The sequence below is a fragment of the Nycticebus coucang genome, chromosome 6 (assembly GCF_027406575.1).
Source record: "Nycticebus coucang isolate mNycCou1 chromosome 6, mNycCou1.pri, whole genome shotgun sequence".
Lineage (NCBI taxonomy): Eukaryota > Metazoa > Chordata > Mammalia > Primates > Lorisidae > Nycticebus > Nycticebus coucang.
In genome coordinates, this window is record NC_069785.1 from 101839612 (window position 1) to 101857837 (window position 18226).

The following is an 18226-nucleotide window of genomic DNA, read 5'->3' on the forward strand; positions in this document are numbered from 1 at the left end:
ATTTAAGGTGTTCTCACTTAGTTGTGGGAATCTGTGACCTTGTTTTTAAATTTGAGTCTCTTGGTTCACAAGAGGATAACAAATAAGAATGGCTGTATCAGTGTGGGGCACCATCTTCAGATATTTTCAGTCTGCAATAACAAAACTGCCGCCTCTCACGGGGACGTAGTATGTGCACTGGAAAGGGTATTGGCTTAAATTTAAATGACCTATGTTTGCTTAAAAATTATATAACATTCTAATACTGTTACTTTTACCTCTTAGGAATTAAATTTCTTCATTAGGTCCTAGTATCAAGTGAGCTGTATCCTATCTATGTCATAGTGCCTGTGCCATGACAAGATGCAGGCACATGGCAGTGGTCTCAAAAATCCAAGACTCAAGGCTCATAAATTGTAATAAGTAATCAGCAACAATGTGACTGAGTTTAAGCAGTGCTTTAGGAATGTTTCCAGTTGAAAGTGTGAGAAAGTCACATGTGGGACAGCTGCCTTCTTCAAGAGTCTGCCTCCCTCATGGTGCACAGCTCAGATCTGTAAATGTAGGTTGTCGGTAGGTGCTCTGTAAAATAAATCCAAAAATCACAGATCGTTTGAAATATTTATTCAGCAGCTATTTTAAGCTTGCCTTCAAACAAACCATGATGTATTAGATTATATTAATTCTGTAGGACCTCCCAAATTCCACAATTCCTCAATTGACTCTGTAGGGAATGTTAACCATTAGAGAAGCAGTCATTCTGAGTGCTGAAGGACACAGGGAGGGATCAGGTGATGTGGGTTCACATCTGATTCTGAGGTGGCCTGTCAGCAGAGGTGAAGGTTAGGGTCTGTTGGTGAGACTGAAGTTCAGCCCGGCCTTCTTAGCCTAAAGGCTGTCAGCGTCCTCACTCGCAGCACCTCGATTAACCTCAGGAAACATTCCAACTCCCTATCAGATAGGGATCCTAGAGTCCCTCTGTGAATAGCAGGCATGTGAAATCCAATGAAGTCTGGCAATCCAGAGGTGAGGCCAAATTCAATTTCTAGGGTATAAACTGATTAATGCAAATGTAATCTATTTATAGTGTACTTCCAGGTTTATTGCTCTGTGGCAATTCAAACAATGTAAGCATTCAAGACACATAAGCAACAAAAAGTCTGTTTTTTGTTTTGTTTTTTTATTCTCTCGCTATTTTTCAAACTTTTTTTTATCATCATAAAAATAGTATTTTCACTGAGACCATTTGTTTTTATAGGGAAAAAATAAAACATGAAAATGATAGAGGCAGCAACTTGGGAGGCTGAGGTGGAAAGATCGCTTGAGCCCAAGAATTCAAGACCAGTTCTAAGCAACATAGTAAGACCCCATCTATTTAAAAAAGAAAATAAATTAGATGGGTGTAGTGGTACATAGTCCCAGCTACTTGCAGAGGTTGAAGTAGGAGGATCCTTAAGCCCAGGAGTTTGAGGCTGCAGGGAACTCGGGTTGTGCCGCTGCACTCAAACCTGGGTGGCAGAGTGAGACCCGATCTCTTAAAAAAAAGTAAAGAAAAAAATAATCTATAATCCTACTACCCAGGGATAGCCATTATTAACATTATAGAATATATTCTCCTGCTTTTTTTCTATGCGTATATAAATATTTTCTTATATATTGATGTATATATTTAATGTTATAATTTTAAAATGCACACATTTTAAAAGATGAAACATACTGTTTATGAACACAAGTTAATTATAGAACATTTGCAATTACAAAAAAATAAGAAAAAGATAAAAATCACTTATGAGCCTATTATTGTGCAGCAATCATTAACATTTAGAAATTTTTACATATTTCACACAGTGAATAACATAATGAACATTCATGCATCCACCATTCAGATTTAATTTTAATATTTCCATAATATATAAACTTTTCATACCAAATGAAGTGTTTCCTATGTAATTTAAGCTTTATATCCTTCCCTTGTTACATCACTACTGACTCCACCTTCCCTGACAGTTATCACTTTTTTAAAGTTGCTGTGTAATTTCTTCTTCCAGTGCTTTAAAACTTATTTGGAATTTCAGTGTGTGTAAGCAATGTTTTTTTTTTATTTTTTAATTTTTAAACTTTGCATATTATATAATAGTGCCAAATTGTCCACAGCCTTGTATAACATGCTTTTATTATACTGTTTCATATTCTCCAGATTTTTTAATATGTTGTTTACTGTATGAATTTATTATAATTTATTTTTCCAGTCTTCTGTTGATAGATATTTAAGGGTGCTTTTGATTTTTTGCTCTTAGAAACAATAGTATAGTGAACACTCCTATTTGTGCATGTGGATGAGTTTCTCTAAGGTAATAATTCTTAACTCTTTCAAACCCAAACCTTCTTTTCTATACCAAATATTTTAATATTACCTTTAGTACCCAGAAATGAAATTCAGAGATGATATAATATATCTGCCTACATAATTTCAAAAACATTATAAAGCTTTAATAAAGGATAAATAAGGGCCAGCGCAGTGATTCACACCTGTAAACCTAGCACTGTGGGAGGCCAAGGCAGGTGGATCCATTGAGCTCAGGAGTTCTAGACCAGCCTAACCAAGAGCAAGACCCTGTCTCCAAAATAGCCAGGCGTTGTGGCAAGCATCTGTAGTCCCAGCTACTCGGGAAGCTGAGGTAGAAGATGGCTTGACCCCAGGAGTTTGAGGTTGCTGTGAGCTATGATGCCAGGGCATTCTACCCACGGGCAAGAAAATGAGACTATCTTTTAAAAAAAAAAAAAAAAAAGATAAATAGGAAGTGATTCACATTAAAATAAAGTGTATTTTGGTATGTTAATGTTCCAGTTTGATTATGTGAGATGGCATAATTAAGTCAGATACTTGCAGTCACTGTGTTTCTGTGACAGTCACAGATGTAGTTTGATAAAGATGTAGCATATTGATGACTCAGATGCCATGAGTGGCTTTTGGTAAAATATGAACAGCTCATTTTCAGAACAAATTCATTTTTCCTTTGATTTACATATGATTCCATTCCTGAAAATTTAGTATATATTAAACTCAATAAAATCCTTGTTATTATAAAAGAATTAGATTTAAGTTCAGATTTATTATTAACAAGTTTGTCTAGCAGAATACTTTCCCACACATTGCAAGAGATTGCAATGCCAGTAGTAGGCCCCACCTAGAAATGCCTCCACCAATTACTAGAACACCTAGGAAGGAGTTGTACTGCTGTTTGTGGTGTACGTTTGGTACACTATTGTGCCTGTTTTCAACATCAGTCTGGGATGTACAACAAGGAATTGAATTGGTGAATAGCACAGTCTGGGCATACTTTGCTGAACATTGCAGAATTATTATCCCACATCATTGCAACAATTTTTGCCCTTATTTGCAGTGCATAAGACCTACATTTTCTGCACGTTTGCTAACAAATATGTTCTTCAGACTTACACCAGTTGTATTGGTGTGGAATAGTGTCTTATTTTAATTTGCATTTACTTCACTATCAGTGAAATTGAGATTCATTTTTGTATGTTTTTTGGGTATGTGGAGCTTCCTTTTCTTTTAATGTCTTTTCTTGTAACTGCCTATTTTCTTTGCCTATATTTCTGTTGGGTTGCTTGTCTTAATTGACTTGTACTTATTCTTTACATATACTTAATATACTTTGTCTCTTTTAGACATTGAAAACATCTCCTATTCTGTAGCTTTTATCTTTGTTTATGGTATCTTTTGTTATAAAGTTTTTTATAATGTAGTGATATTTATGAGTCTGCAGTCTTAGGTATCATCTTATGATTTGTGTGTTCAGTTTTTGTCTCACAGGTCTTTGATCTATATCAAATTATATTTTTTAGATGTTATACGATAGAGACGCAGTTAATATTATTTTTTGCATTTTGTTAACTAATTGCTTTGTTACTTACAGAGTAGGCCCTTCTGCCTACCACTGTTGTCCCTTCATCATTTTCACATTTACACATGTGTGCTGAGCCATTCCTGGGATCTTTACTCTTTCCCGCTGATCTCTTGTCTAACAGACCACCATTACTACCCTGTCTATTCATTTTCCCCAGAATTTGTTCTGCTTTCTCAAGAAGGCAGTTATCAGCTGACCCTTAATATTTTCCTTTATCTGATCCACAGCAACAGAAATAGCTCACATCTTGAGGTGCCCTTCTCTTGTTTCACCTACTTATTCAGGTTTTCCTTACTTTTCTGTTTCTTTGATCATTTCAATCAGGATCTTTTGTGTATGTGTGGCTGAAGTTGTCATTTCATCCAGGAGTGACTTCATTTTCTGTTTTTAATTGGAAATATTTTAGAGTTTAAAGGTAGACGAAATCTGGTTATGATTTCCTGGATGTAGAAAGCTATGTCTCTTTTCTTTCTTGATCTTAAAACACATTTCTGACATTGTTCTAACACTAAGCATTTTCTGCTTCTTACTTGCTGAACTTTGTATGTTTCCTCCATTTATTTAAATCATTTGAGTTGGAATGAAGCACATCTTATAGGAGTATCAGTTAAAGTCATGTGTTGCTATACAGAATATAAACTGACATCAGTGGGACAGGATACAAAGCACAGGATTACATGTGGATCTAACTCTGAATATAAATTTGTACCTCATAAAGAAGCTATACCTTCTTTCTTAACTAGTTAATAGTATATATGAAAAATTAAATATATAATTCATATCATGCACCAAAACAAATTATAAATTTGATGAAAAAATCTATTAATAAAACTGCTGCTACTATGATTATTTTAACTCCCATTGCCACTATTTCCGTTTATTGCATGAAGTTAGAGCATTATTCAATTCCAGTCCCTTAGATTCCAGATTGAATGTAAAAGTATGTTTTGGCTAAAGAAAAGAATTGATGGTAGTTGCAAGATCCCAGAGAAGTAGGAGTGAATGGGCTGGAAATGTCTTTTCATTCATTCATGTGTCACACTTCACACTGCAGCTGTCATCAGTGACTGGCTTCTCACCTGGACCTCCTCAGGCCACATCTTCTGCACCGCAGCACCTCCCATGCCCTCTGCTTGGTCATCTCCATGGTCCTATATATTAGTTTCACAGGAAGCCTATAACCTTCAAGACTCTCTCTTCACATAAACAAAATGTGTACTTTATTATAACAATTGTTACCTTATACTATAATTACCTATGTATCTGCCTTTGTCCCTCAACAGATTTTAAACTGTGAGGACAAGAATTGCAGAAGAGCAGAGAAGTGCTTCGAACTAGTAATGGTCTGTTTAGTTCAAGCCAGAAATCTGGATTTTATTCCTGTTTTCTCCTTTTCCCTTTTTCCTAATTCCCAGCAAACCACCAAGATTGGCAGCTTTATCTCTGTCCTAATTTCTCTATATCCTTCCATGTCCTCCGCCTTCAGAACAAAGTCTAAACATGAACTCAGTGCCCCAGGTGCTCAGAGCTCCTTTAGATTCCCAGAACACACCAGGGCTTTGTGGCCTGGAGTTCCCTTCTCCACCATTACATGACTATTTCTTATCAGCCCTTCACATCTATTTCTGTTCTAATAGAAAACATTATTTTAAATAATTTATTTAATTACATGCTCCCTCCTCTCCCTTGGGCTGGCCTGTGTAGATTTTTTGTCCTAGTATGACACACCGAGAAACAATCAGAAGGGCTTCTTTTCTTACTGCCCTTTTATTCAACTTGAGATTACAGTCATCGGCAGCTCTCAGGTATCTACTCTGCTTCTGAGCCCAGGATGGAATCTCTTCCCCTGTTTGAATTGATCCTCCAACTGTGTAATTCTTGTTGAGAGTCAAACTCTAATTAGATAATTCTGCTCCTACAGGAATGGAGGTGGTCTGGCTCCCTTGTAATCCTTGCTTGGGATCAGTTTTATGCTTTTGTTCTATATCTTACTGTGACCTCACAGTGACAGTTATACCTCTGTACCTCATTCAGGACGTGAAAGGGCAAGTTTCTGCCTATTCTCTAATGCAGACAAATACAATCCTACACATCACTTAAAAAAAGGCTTAATTCTTTAGGTGTTACTTTTTCTCCTCATTATAGTCTCTCTTTTGAATAAAGGCCCACAGAACTTGAAGTAACTTCCTTAAGAACTATTATTAATTCCATCTGTTCCTATGAGAAGAAAAAATAACTTATGATAGTGATGCATTGTTGCAAGATTTTTCCCTAGGGCCTTTCGTAATACCAAGAAACTAAAGGGCATTTGATTGAATGGACTTGTTTAGCATCTAGGACAGACTCCATCCACTTCTGAAAACCTTAACTAAGTAATGCTGATCCACTGTGAAGACACCAACCAAGCAGACTTGGAAAAGGCCCATGTTTTATTTATATCCCTACCTACTTGCCTATCTACCTTTATGACAAGAGTTATAAAGCGTAAGAATTCCTTGATACTCTTTGTATTTGAGTCAAAGAGAGCAAAGTGTGAGTTTCATGAAAGAAGTGGGACCAGTCATAAAATTAGAGGCAGAGGATGTGGCTGTCTTTGTTATCCAAAGACAAAGGCTTAGAGCAGAAGGTGATCTTACAAACCAAGGGCTCTCTAGATTCCAACTACCTATAGAACCTCTTCTTAAAAAAGAAATCCTCATCTCCCTTCCAAAGTGATGTTTATTTTTCTCTGAGGGCTGAGGCTGTGTGAATATCCATGACACACAACCTGCATTTACTGCAAAGATTTAAAAGAATTTGTTAATTTCAGCTAGACCGGGTTAGGGAGAACAAGTTGATGGTTCTTGAGTAATGTTAAAGTCAATTTCAAATAAAACTTTGGCAATTAAGAGTCCATATTCTAATTAGAATATTAACATTTCTCACAAAAATTTTTTATTGTTGTTAATTTCCATAATGTTTTTATACCAGCAAGGAAAGTGCACTTTACAAATCTAATTTTTCCCGAAGATAGTAGTGCTGTTCTCTATCTACACAGCTAATAGGCTCATCCCCAGAAAGCACTAATGGTTTTACCATCTCCCTGCCTGGCAGGATAACCTCATCCTAGATGGATCAACCTGTGGACAGGAGTTGTTATGAACAGAAAAAAGTTTGCAAGGGAAGGCCAGTGCATCTCTCAAGTCCTGCATAGTGTTTTCAGCCTCATATGGTATAGGAGCCCCACCCACCTTAATGTTGTTTCTGGGATTCTCTTTAAAGCACTGCCTTCTCTCTTTTCTCTTAGGCACAGCCAGAGAGAAAAAAATTGGCCTCACGTTGTTTATAAGATACTGGTTACTGATTAAAGGAAGTTGAGGAGTATGTATACAAAGCCTAGCCAGGGTCTGTGTCTGCAGTTGGAAAATTCATCATTTACTTGGATGTTCTGTCACCCCAGTCTGTAGTGCTGTTCTCTATCTACACAGCTAATGGGAAGGAATTTACATAGCTAAATAGAAGGAATTTACCTGCTAATTTATCTAATTTTACTGGTCGTATGGAGAAGAACCAGGATCCAAAAGGACTTGAATCATTTATCCTCAATCAGATAAAAGTTAGTGGTGTTTATATAAAAATAAGCTAGAATTCTTGGTGTCTAATAAATTGCTTTAGCTCCTATTCTGCTACTAGTTTTTTCTCCTTTTGTTTCTTTTAATCTCATGCACTTTGTTGATAAATCAAAAAATAAACTTTTACCTTCTTTAATACTTGACATTTGAAAACAGTGACTAAAAACTCAATGCCACACTAATTTTGGATTTTTTTTTTCAGTCCTAAACTATCATTTCTCCTATCCCAGAAATTATTCCTCAGAGGGAATATGCCCCTCATCACCCAGCTCCAGTACTTTGTATGAAGGAATTATTTCCCTTAATTGTTATAATTTTGACTAAAGTGACCGAAGTGAAAAAAATCACGATTTAGAGAAGAGACTATAAAGAAATATGGACATTATAATAGTGTAAATTGTGGGTCCCAATAAAAAAGAAAAAAATGGAAATATATAAAATGAAAATAATGACAATATTAGAATAGTGTGATTATGTATATACAAGACTGTGCTTGCTTTTTAATGGAGAAAGGTTATTTCAAACTGTGTTTTGGCTAAGTATCAAGTTGCATACTTAATTATCTGATAGCATATCAAGAACTTCTTAGAGTGATTTATTATGATTCACCAAGGTAACAACCGTAATGGTCTCTTTCCTAGATTTGAAAATTATATTTAAAAATAAGTAAAAAATGTTGGTATTTAGTACAAGTAATGGAGTTTTTAATATCTTTGGAATATTGACTTTTTCATAAATTCCTAATTTTGACTAGGAATACTGTAGTATTAGCTTTTTCTCTTTTCAATTTTGGGGAATTGTAATCATGTTAACAAATCTGGGCATATCTAAATAGCAAGAATAAGTGTGGTAATTATAATAGCAAAGTGTAAACCTGAAGTTCAAAGAGACAGTGTTCAGTATATACTGACCATCTGCAGCCTGCTTCCCTGGTGACATGGAGGAAAGACTGGCATTTACCTTTTCATTAAAACCATGTGCTGTGTATGCAGGAAGGAAATGCGTACTGGTCAGAGGTCAGAAGCAGGATGGATGAAGTCTGAAAGGGAATATTTACTATGAGGTTTTCCTAAACCCCTAGCCTCATAGAAGATGTTATTTCTAGGAGACTTGGTGGAAACTTGGGCAGACCCAGATGTGTTATATCACCATACCACTGGGAGATAGAAACAAGAGCCTGTAGCCAGGTACAGACTTCTCTGGCTGCTGGGCCAAAGTGTGTGGTGAGAAGAAATTCAGACCTTGACCAAAGAAGTATGCTGAGGCACAGGGGAATTTTTTTTTTTTTTTTGAGACAGAGCCTCAAGCTGTCACCCTGGTTAGAGTGCTGTGGCATCACAACTCAAAGCAACCTCCAACTTCTGGGCTCAAGCGATTCTCCTGCCTCTGCCTCCCAAGTAACTGGGACTACAGGCACCCACCACAACGCCCAGCTATTTTTTGGTTGCAGCCATCATTGTTGTTTGGTGGGCCCGGGCTGGATTTTTTTTTTTTTTTATTAAATTATAGCTGTGTACATTGATACAATCATGGGGCATCATTCACTAGCTTCACAGACCGTTTACCAAGTTGTACATATACCCTTGTAAGATGCACCGCTGGTGTATATGGCTGGCGCCTTAGCTGCTTGAGCCACAGGGCACTGATCCAGCACAGGGGAATTTAACACCTGGAAATGCCTCTTCGGTTTAAAGAGGGTCCCATGAACACAAAAGATCTGGAAATCATGTCCCAAGCTGCGCAGTTAACAGATAACAGTACAAGACAAAACACGATTAAATAATCTGACAGATAGCTTCAGAATCCAAAGGCTTGGTGAAAGTGGAAGAAGTGTGTTTTCTACGAACCTCTGGAGAACTGAACTCAGAGCAATGTGTGGAGCTGGTGGGAAGACAGCTTTTAGCATAATGCAAGGAAGATTTTTTTTTTACGGTCAGAACTATACGTTAGTTTAGTGAGATCATGAGTTCTACATGCATAGATGGAGTGTTGGAGGGGATTTCTACACTGTATAGTCAGACAGCACAAAACCTCTAAACTGCCCTCTGTGTTTGTATGCTGGAAGCCTCCCTCTGCTGGGGTTTCCCTCCAGCAGGCTAGATTTGTGACTGGGTGGCGTCCCACTGCCCTTTACCTTTACATCAGTTTGTCAGCTGAAGGCAGCAAAGTGGTTTCCTTTCCATAGCTGTTACTGAGCCCAAGAGGCAGCAGCAGATGCTGATTAAATCCCTCTGCCCCTTCTTCTTGGGTTACCTTTCCCTAAAGCACATCTTTGTCAGTCCTTATCTCAGCTCTAAAACACAAAAATGGCCCTCATAACGTGTTTATTAGTTGTTCTGAAATGTCTGTTCATATTCCAGGTTTGAGCTTGAGTTTCAGAATGCCCCTTCGCCTCCCTTTCTAACACATTTTCTCTTTCCTGTCTACTCAAAAACAAATATGCAACCTTTAGAGTCTAATACAACCATCAGCTAAGAACTTGAAGAGTATAGGGGGGAGAGAGTAGCTAGGAGACTCTCCTAAAATTGGGGTACATGGAGGGTGTGTTAGGGTCGCATACTGCATAGCAGCATCCCATTTTAAGTCTCTAAATTCCCTTTACCCATATGTACGTGGATTTGGGAAATGTGATGATTTCATTAGAGACTCATCTTCATCAAATTAATATTTTAAAAACCAACTAAGTGTTGTAAGTAATAGAAATATTAGAAATCATCAGTGTTTTCAGACAAAGGTATCAGGAAATGATGATTTCTGTGGTTGAAGTAGGTATGTATTAGTCCATTCTGATACAAAAGGATTTGTGTATCTGGAAAACAGAAAGCAAAATTTCTGTATTTTTGACAACAAACAAATAGTATCTAGGTGCACAAAAGAAATGCAATACAGGTCTTCCTCATTCCATACAACGTTTTGAAAACATTTGGCTCTGGAAAACATACACTGAGTTGGTGTTATTTTTCTAACGAAAATTCAGAATTTATCATCATTTATGGACCCTGTGTATCTTTTCCTCCCTACAGGAATAGGAGGCCTTCAAGACTTTGTGCTGAAATCTGCAACACTGTGCAGCCTGCCATCCTGCCCACCATTCATACCTCTCAACTTCGAAGCCACTCCTATTGTGAGAGTTGCTGTTGAACCGAAACACCCCAGTAAGATGGTCTTGTTTTTTAAAGTCATATGATGTTCATTGTATTTTTAGAATGCATGCATGTATTTGATAATTGATTCCTTATGATTTGTTTCAGCAGTATGCATTGAGTTTTTGTTGCAGTATAGAAGCAGTTCTCCAAAGGGCATCTAACTTGCTTAGAAGCATGACATGGCTACTTGTCCTGCTGTGTGGGGCGGGTGCATCTTCTTGCAGGCAGATACAAGGTCAACTCTGCATCCCCCGAGACACTGGCAGAGGGCTCTATCTCAGCAAAGCTGATGTTTTATGTGACTGCTTCTTAATTAGACTCTTACCCCAAGCTCCTTGATTCAAAATCCATCATCTGCCTGTTCCTTCTGGGTTTGCTAGATTTTTTGTCTAGCAAAGTTTGCTAGAACTTTTCTGTCTGTTTAGAAACTACTTCCTGTCCCTCTTCTACAGCTACATGACATCCTCATGTAACTATATAATAATGACTCCTTAGTCTTTGGTTTATATTCTTTGTCTGGGTCGTCCTTTTTAACTCTGGTATTTTGCTTCCCTTTACTATTGCTCATCCCTTATCCTTGTGACATTGGTGTCCCAGTGCTTAGTGGTAATCAGTGAAGAATCTTCAGACCGTGCTTTAAGGGAAGCAAAGAACAAATGTGTAAAATGGTGGTTTTCTGTTGAAGTATATAACCACCTCATTGCTCCCGTACCCATGTATTTCTCCTCTCCCCAGAGCTGTGGCCTTCTGAAAACTTATTTCTCTCTCAAATTCTAAGACATATCCTTACCCATGGAGGACCTCTGGGGTCCTAGAGCACATACTTGAAGGACTGTGCCTGGGACCTTTGGGCTCAGTCCTAGTCCTAGTAAATAGCCAACTTCCTTGGACCTCAGAGACAGGAATTCCTTCTAGACTGTCACTGTGGACTGACAGTGTCTTGGTTGCTGTGTGGATTAACTCCGTGCTTTGTAAAGCCTGCTTAACAAGAAAGCTCAGTTTCACTTAAGTCATGACATTTGATTCTGGCAACCATGGCTTGTTCTTAGATGTTTCTAGTATTTCTTTCTTTGTATCTTATTTCTATTGCACTTGCCTCTGAATTTTAAAAATAGGAAATAATGAACAATTAATAACTTAAGCCATTATATTTTAATAGAAATTTATGATTTTTAAAAGGCTGTTTGATGGCTGTATGCTACTCTGTGCTCCCTGTTATTCAAGCCAAGTAAAAGCCCAGCCCCAAAGTGGCTGCAAAACTGGCTTCTGTGCAGCTCTGGCTACGTGAGATGAGGGGTCCTTGTACCTGCCACATTTCCTGTCCCATAGCAGATTCACAGATTAATTTCCTTTACTTTCTACAAATGAAATAGTGTAATAATAGAACTATTTTGGATTATCCATCTGAAGGCCAAAGTGCCTTGACCTCATATATGCTCTCATTAAATTGTTCTGAGCTTTGTAAAAAATAAAATGTTTAGAAGGGGCATGCAGTTTTCTTTATAATTTTTAAAGGAATGTTAACTTTTTTCAATTAAATAGTTTTTACTGGTTTTGCTGCGCATTTCCATTTTTTTTTTTTTTTTTTTGTAGAGACAGAGTCTCACTTTATCATCCTTGGTAAAGTGCCATGGCATCACACAGCTCACGGCAACCTCCAGTTCCTGGGCTTAGGCGATTCTCTTACCTCAGCCTCCCAAGTAGGTGGGACTACAGGCACCCGCCACAACACCCGGCTATTTTTTTGTTGCAGTTCGTCTGGGGCCGGGTTTGAACCCACCACCCTTGGTATATGGGGCCGGCGCCTACTCACTGAGCCACAGGTGCCGCCCTCCTGTGTGTTTCTTAATCATATTACTGAAGGAACCCCATTTGTGTATTTCGTCCTCTGAACTTCATGTTCATTGTTCTGTCTTAGTGTTTTTGCAATGTCAACATCTTATTTTACATTTGGGATATTTGGGAAATTTTCCCTTAGGGTTACCCTCGTTTCTGTGAGTCCTCAGAGGATATTTATTGTCTGTTTACTCTTTGCTCTGATATCTCATGCTCGTCCTTACTTTGGAGCAATAGCCCTTTCTCTGTGGATCACATGTCTGGTGGCCCGTGTGTTCTCTCACCCTCATGGCGAGACTTCCCAGCAGTGCTGCACCGAGAAGCACTGGATGCAGCCTCCATTATTCTTGAACAGTCCCCCTCTTCTTTTTCATTATGACAACTGACTTGACTAATCCAGAAGATAACCTTTTACTTTTCTTTCAAGAAGCAGCAAAGTTGTTCTTCCACTTTTCTTTCACTGAGCATTTGTTCTTCCACTTAATTTCCCATGCAGGAGTCAGAATGTCATGGTGGCCGCCCTCTGCTCCTTGCCAACAGGTCAATTCAGACCTGAACACAGAACTACAGATGTCCAAAAGCCATTATTATTCCATCATTATAATCAATCTTCAACTGTATGCCACATACTATGCTAATTACCTCGATCATCTCAGTTAATCCTTTCAGCAGTCTTGTGATTTAGGCTATTTTTATCTTCATCTTCACATGAGGGAAACTGAGGCTTAGAGAAGTTAATTAACTTGCCCATGCTGGGGATAGCAAGTGGTGGAATCAGGATTCACACCTTTGCCTCAGAGAAAATTCTGGATCTTTGCTTTAAGGAATTCAAGAAATCCTGTGTATCTGAGATCATTGCCACTGCTTTCCAGAATTCTTTTATTCTTTATACATAGTAGTTTTTTAAAAAGCACTTTCTATACCTGTGCTTGTATAGACAGATGAATTTTTATGCTAATATTTTATTTACATGATGAAGCACAAATAGAAATTTTTTAATTGAGATGAAAATAAAATGATTATATTTGATAGAGGTACAGTATATAGATAGATGTATCATTTATTTATGAGGGTGGTTTATAATTGTATTAGTTACCTAATACTGTATAACACATTACTCCAGAATTTAGTAGAAAATATATATATATTTTTTTTTTGGATACACAGCCTTTACTCTATTGTCCCGGCTAGACTGCCATGGCATCATCATAGCTCATAGCAGCCTCAGATTTTTTGACTCAAGCAATCCTCGTGCTTCAGCATCCCAAGAAGCTGGGACTATAGCAGGCATACACCACCATGCCCAGCTTATTTTATATTTTTTTGTGGAGACAGGGTCTCATTCTTGCTCAGTCTGGTCTTAAACTTCTGACATCAAGTGATCCTCTGCCTCAGCCTACCAGCGTGCTAAGATTATAGGCATGAGCCACTATACCTGGCTCATGTATAATTAATAATTAATAATTATTAATCATGCTTAATAATTTCTTTTTTTGAGCCAGGCATGGTGGCATGCACCCATTATCCCAGCTACCTGGGAGAGTAATGCAGAAGGACCACTAGAACCCAGGAGTTTGCAACCAGCCTGGGCACCGCAGCAAGACCCTGTCTGTAAAAAAAAAAAAAAAAAAAAAATTAACACTTCATTGTTTCTTTGGAATGGAATTGGGAAGGGTTCAACTTGGGGCTCTCATATCACAGTAGTCATAACATTATCTGGGGCTGTAGCCATCTGAAGGTTTGACTGTACTTCCAAGGTGGCCCACTCATGTGGGCTCACAGGTTGGTTCTTGGTGGGTACCTGGGTTCCTTTCTGCAGGGCCCTTCTATGTGGTTGCTGAAGCTCCCACAGCTTACCTGGTGATCAGCTTCAGCAAGCAATTGGCTTCAGCTAGCAGTATCCATAGCACTAAGGCACAAGCAATGTGCCTTTTATGATCTAGCCTTGGGAATCATAAGTCATCACTTCCACAGCATTCTATTGGTCACACCAGCCAGCCCTGAATCACGCTGTTAGAGGGGACTGCACAGGAGCATGACTGTCAGGAGCAGGGTGGTTGAGTCATCTTGGAAGCTGCCTACCCCAGTGATGCTTGGGTGTTTTTGCCTGAACACTTTGTGATACAGCTATTCAAAGCTCAACTTCTAGGTTCCTTTATTGTAACACTTGATTTTAATGTCTGTTACCTCTGGAAAAGTTACTTACAAAGGTTACATAGTCCAAATGGAAGAAATGAGTCATTGGCTGCCTTTACTAAATCAGGTATCCATTTTAAAATTCCATTTATCAAATTATACAAAGGTTTTGATGAAATACAGATGGTGAATATCTATTTTTCCTGATGTCAGTTTTTCTTATACCTTTTATAAGGTGTTGATTTTTATATCTTTTATTGAGTATCTGTTTGGAATATCTTTAAAACAGGAAAATCATCTTCCAGATTTTAAGTGGTTTTACACATTACACATGAAATGTTTGTGTTGATTTTGGCAAAATATGACTATCAGTGGCAACATTTTCAAACATCTAATTTCAAAGTGTTATCTCTATGTTTCTAATTTCTTTCAATTTTTTTTTTTTTTTTTGAGACAGAGTTATTATTTCGCCCTCCGTATAGTGCTGTAGTGTCACAGCTCACAGCAACCTCAAACTCTTGTGTTTAAGCGATTCTCTTGCCTCAGCCTCCCCAGTAGCTGGGACTACAGACACCTGCCACAACACCCAGCTATTTTTTGTTGCAGTTGTCATTGTTGTTTAGCTGTCCTGGGCAGGGTTCAAACCCGCTAGCCTTAATGTATGTGGCCGGCACCCTACCCACTGAGCTAGGGGTGCTGGCAAAATTTGCTTTTTCTTATTGTTAACTGTTACTTTTTCCTTGGACAGCTGTAAATATAGGCATACATACACATGCGTGTATTTTAAGTGTTTGTTAGGATCTCATTATGGTGATAGCCATTACTTTTAACTTTGTAATTTGGCTAATGGAGAACTGACAGAAAGTTTTGCCATTTTTTTTAGTTGTTGTGCTTGTGTTGTAAGTATTGTCCGTGGCCTCTGTGCAGGAATCCTTTTAAGCCAGTTTTCAAATTCTGTGAAGGTTTAGTTAACACTAGATAATATCCGTAAATCCACTTAATTAGGCAAAGGAAAATTACAGTTATGCTGGAAAAAAAAAATGAAGGTGCCTCTGTCAACCCTGGGCGAAGTGAAAGCCCACTTCCTGTCTTCCCTCCAGCAAGTATGGCTGTGACCCCCAGACCCATGAGAGTGCTGACATCACCAATGGAGTGTGGGCTCCAGGGTCAGCTGCTCAGCTGCCAAACCAGGTTGTGCCACTTAGTTACTCTGTGGCCTTGAGCACAAGTTCCTTAGTTCCTCTACTGCTTCCTCATGTGTAAAAGAAATAGCCATATGTGCCTAATTGTTAATGAGTTTAGATATGTAAAGTGCTTATCTGACACATTGTTAGTTCTATAAAGTATTAGTTATTATTAAAAAAACTTTATCCACAAATAAGTACCAAAGTTCTGTTTTCTGCCTGCCTACAATTAATTAACTTTTGTAAAGCATGTTGAAAATCACTGCATTGCAGAAAATTTCAGTGGTTTTGTTTGTTTGGCATGTTAAGTCTTTTCAAATGTAGAATTGAAACAAGATTGCATACAAATGCTTTCAAAGCCTAGGTTTCTTCTAAAGCAGCCACCACAGAGTTCCTCTGGCCTGCCTTGAGTGAGCTGTAGCAGTTGAGGATGTAGAAAAGGGTGAAAAAGCAGCTAAACCCAAGATGTAGATCATAGTTCCCATCTCTACCCTCAAACTCCCAGAAGCTACAGGGAAAAAACAGTCCCATAAGGAAAAGAACATGCATGCAATTCTAAGGCACTGTTAGGTCACTGCAGGAAGCAGCTAGGGTTCTCCAAACCCCACCGTGCTGTCAGCAATTTCTCAAATAGTTCTTTTAATATGAGGCTATGGTGCACTTTCTTGAATACCATATTAAATGCTTCTTTTGCTTATTGTTGATTTTATGGGTGCTGTTTGAGGAAGTGTTCTGTTACATTTCTAGGTATATAATGTGTACATTTGTAAAAAGATTTGGGTGAATTCACAATGATGGTAATTTATATGTATGTTCTGAGTATTTAGTGCCTACAGATTAGCTGTGGGAGTCTTGATGATAAGCTTCTGAGTATCTCATGTTTTCAATAAAACAAATAAAATACTAGAAGGTAATTTTCTTGATATCATTGCATTCTCTGGAAGAAAAATAACTTGTTATTTTAAGACTATTTCAATGTAATTTTTCTTTCAATAGGCATGGCCATTGTCTTTAGATTGTAGTAGCCCGGATATATTCTTATCTAATCAGTATTTCCTTTTGTTAACCTAGGTGAGATGCCTCAACTTGTGAAAGGGATGAAGCTGTTAAACCAAGCTGATCCTTGTGTCCAGATTTTAATTCAGGAAACAGGGGAGCACGTGTTAGTCACAGCAGGGGAAGTACACCTTCAACGATGCCTGGATGACTTAAAAGAAAGGTTAGCTGAAAATGTAGTGATGGAGAAATGATAGCTCCAACTTGGATGGGACATTTAGTGTTTCCTACACCAGTTTAACTTAGACTATGGTTGATTTTTGGAAAAAAATGAAATGCCCTCAACTCAGACGTGAATTGTTATTGGATCATACATTTAATTTTTAGTAACTGAAAAATGGCCTTCACTATTCACACTTGAATAATTTTGCTTTTTTAGCTTAAGGCATAAGATATTTGTATGTATTATGTTTTACTTTAAGCATATACACAAATACACAGTCATTGTGTCAGGGCAACAAAACAAATCTTGTTTTGTAATTGTAGGATCAGATTTCTTTCCTTATTGATGTGGTCTCCTAAAGTGTAAATCTTCTGAAGTCTTTATATTTCTCTGTGAAAGTGATAGGTGTCATAAACTGAGCATCCTGAATCACTTTTTGAAATAATGTTATTCCTCTTTGTTCCAAAGGTAATGTGTTTTTATTGCAGCAATTAGGAAAATAGAAAATAAAAAGAATCATTCAGTACCATGCGGAAACAACCACCGTTACATTCAGTTTTAGAAATCCACACTGTTCTGTGCCTATTCAAATGTACATTGATATCTGTATACACAGCTCAGAGTATTTAGTTATGATAAATCTATTGCTGGCTCAGAAAGTCTGCATATGTTTAAGGCTTTTGAACCATATTTTCCTCAAGAAAGGCTGTTTCAATTTATATTATAATTAGCAATAAATATTTGAAAGTGCCTTTTTTGTTGTTGTTGTTGAGACAGAGTCTTACTATATCCCCTCAGTAAAGTGCCATGGTGTCACAGCTCACAGCAACCTCAAATTCCTGGGAGTAAGTGAATCTCTTGCCTCAGCCTCCCAAATATCTGGGACTACAGACGCCCACCATAACACCCAGCTATTTTTTTGGTTGCAATTGTCATTATTGTTTAGCAGGCCCAGACCAGGCTAAAACCCACCAGTCTCGGTGTATGTGTCCAGTGCCCTACTCACTGAGCTACGGGCACCAAGCCTGAAAGTGCCTTCTTTCCTAGACTTTCCTCAACCTTGCATATTATCATTCTTTTAAAAATAATACCAATCTGGAAAACATATAAAAAGTGCTCATTTTGTTTATATACATTTCAGTGGTCACTAGTGAAAAAAATGGCGAATTGCCCTGTCACAGTCCTC

General features: G+C 37.9%; 1 protein-coding gene across 4 annotated transcripts in view; it reads left to right on the forward strand.

Moving 5' to 3' along the window:
• The window catches only part of EFL1 (elongation factor like GTPase 1), a 157812-nt gene that overhangs the window by 108524 nt on the left and 31062 nt on the right, over positions 1-18226 (forward strand). For all 4 annotated transcript variants that reach the window (XM_053593893.1, XM_053593892.1, XM_053593895.1 and 1 more), the window contains exons 16-17: positions 10543-10674; positions 16893-17040. In XM_053593893.1, coding sequence (XP_053449868.1) covers positions 10543-10674; positions 16893-17040 — 280 coding nt within the window. The remainder of the gene's footprint in view (positions 1-10542; positions 10675-16892; positions 17041-18226) is intronic.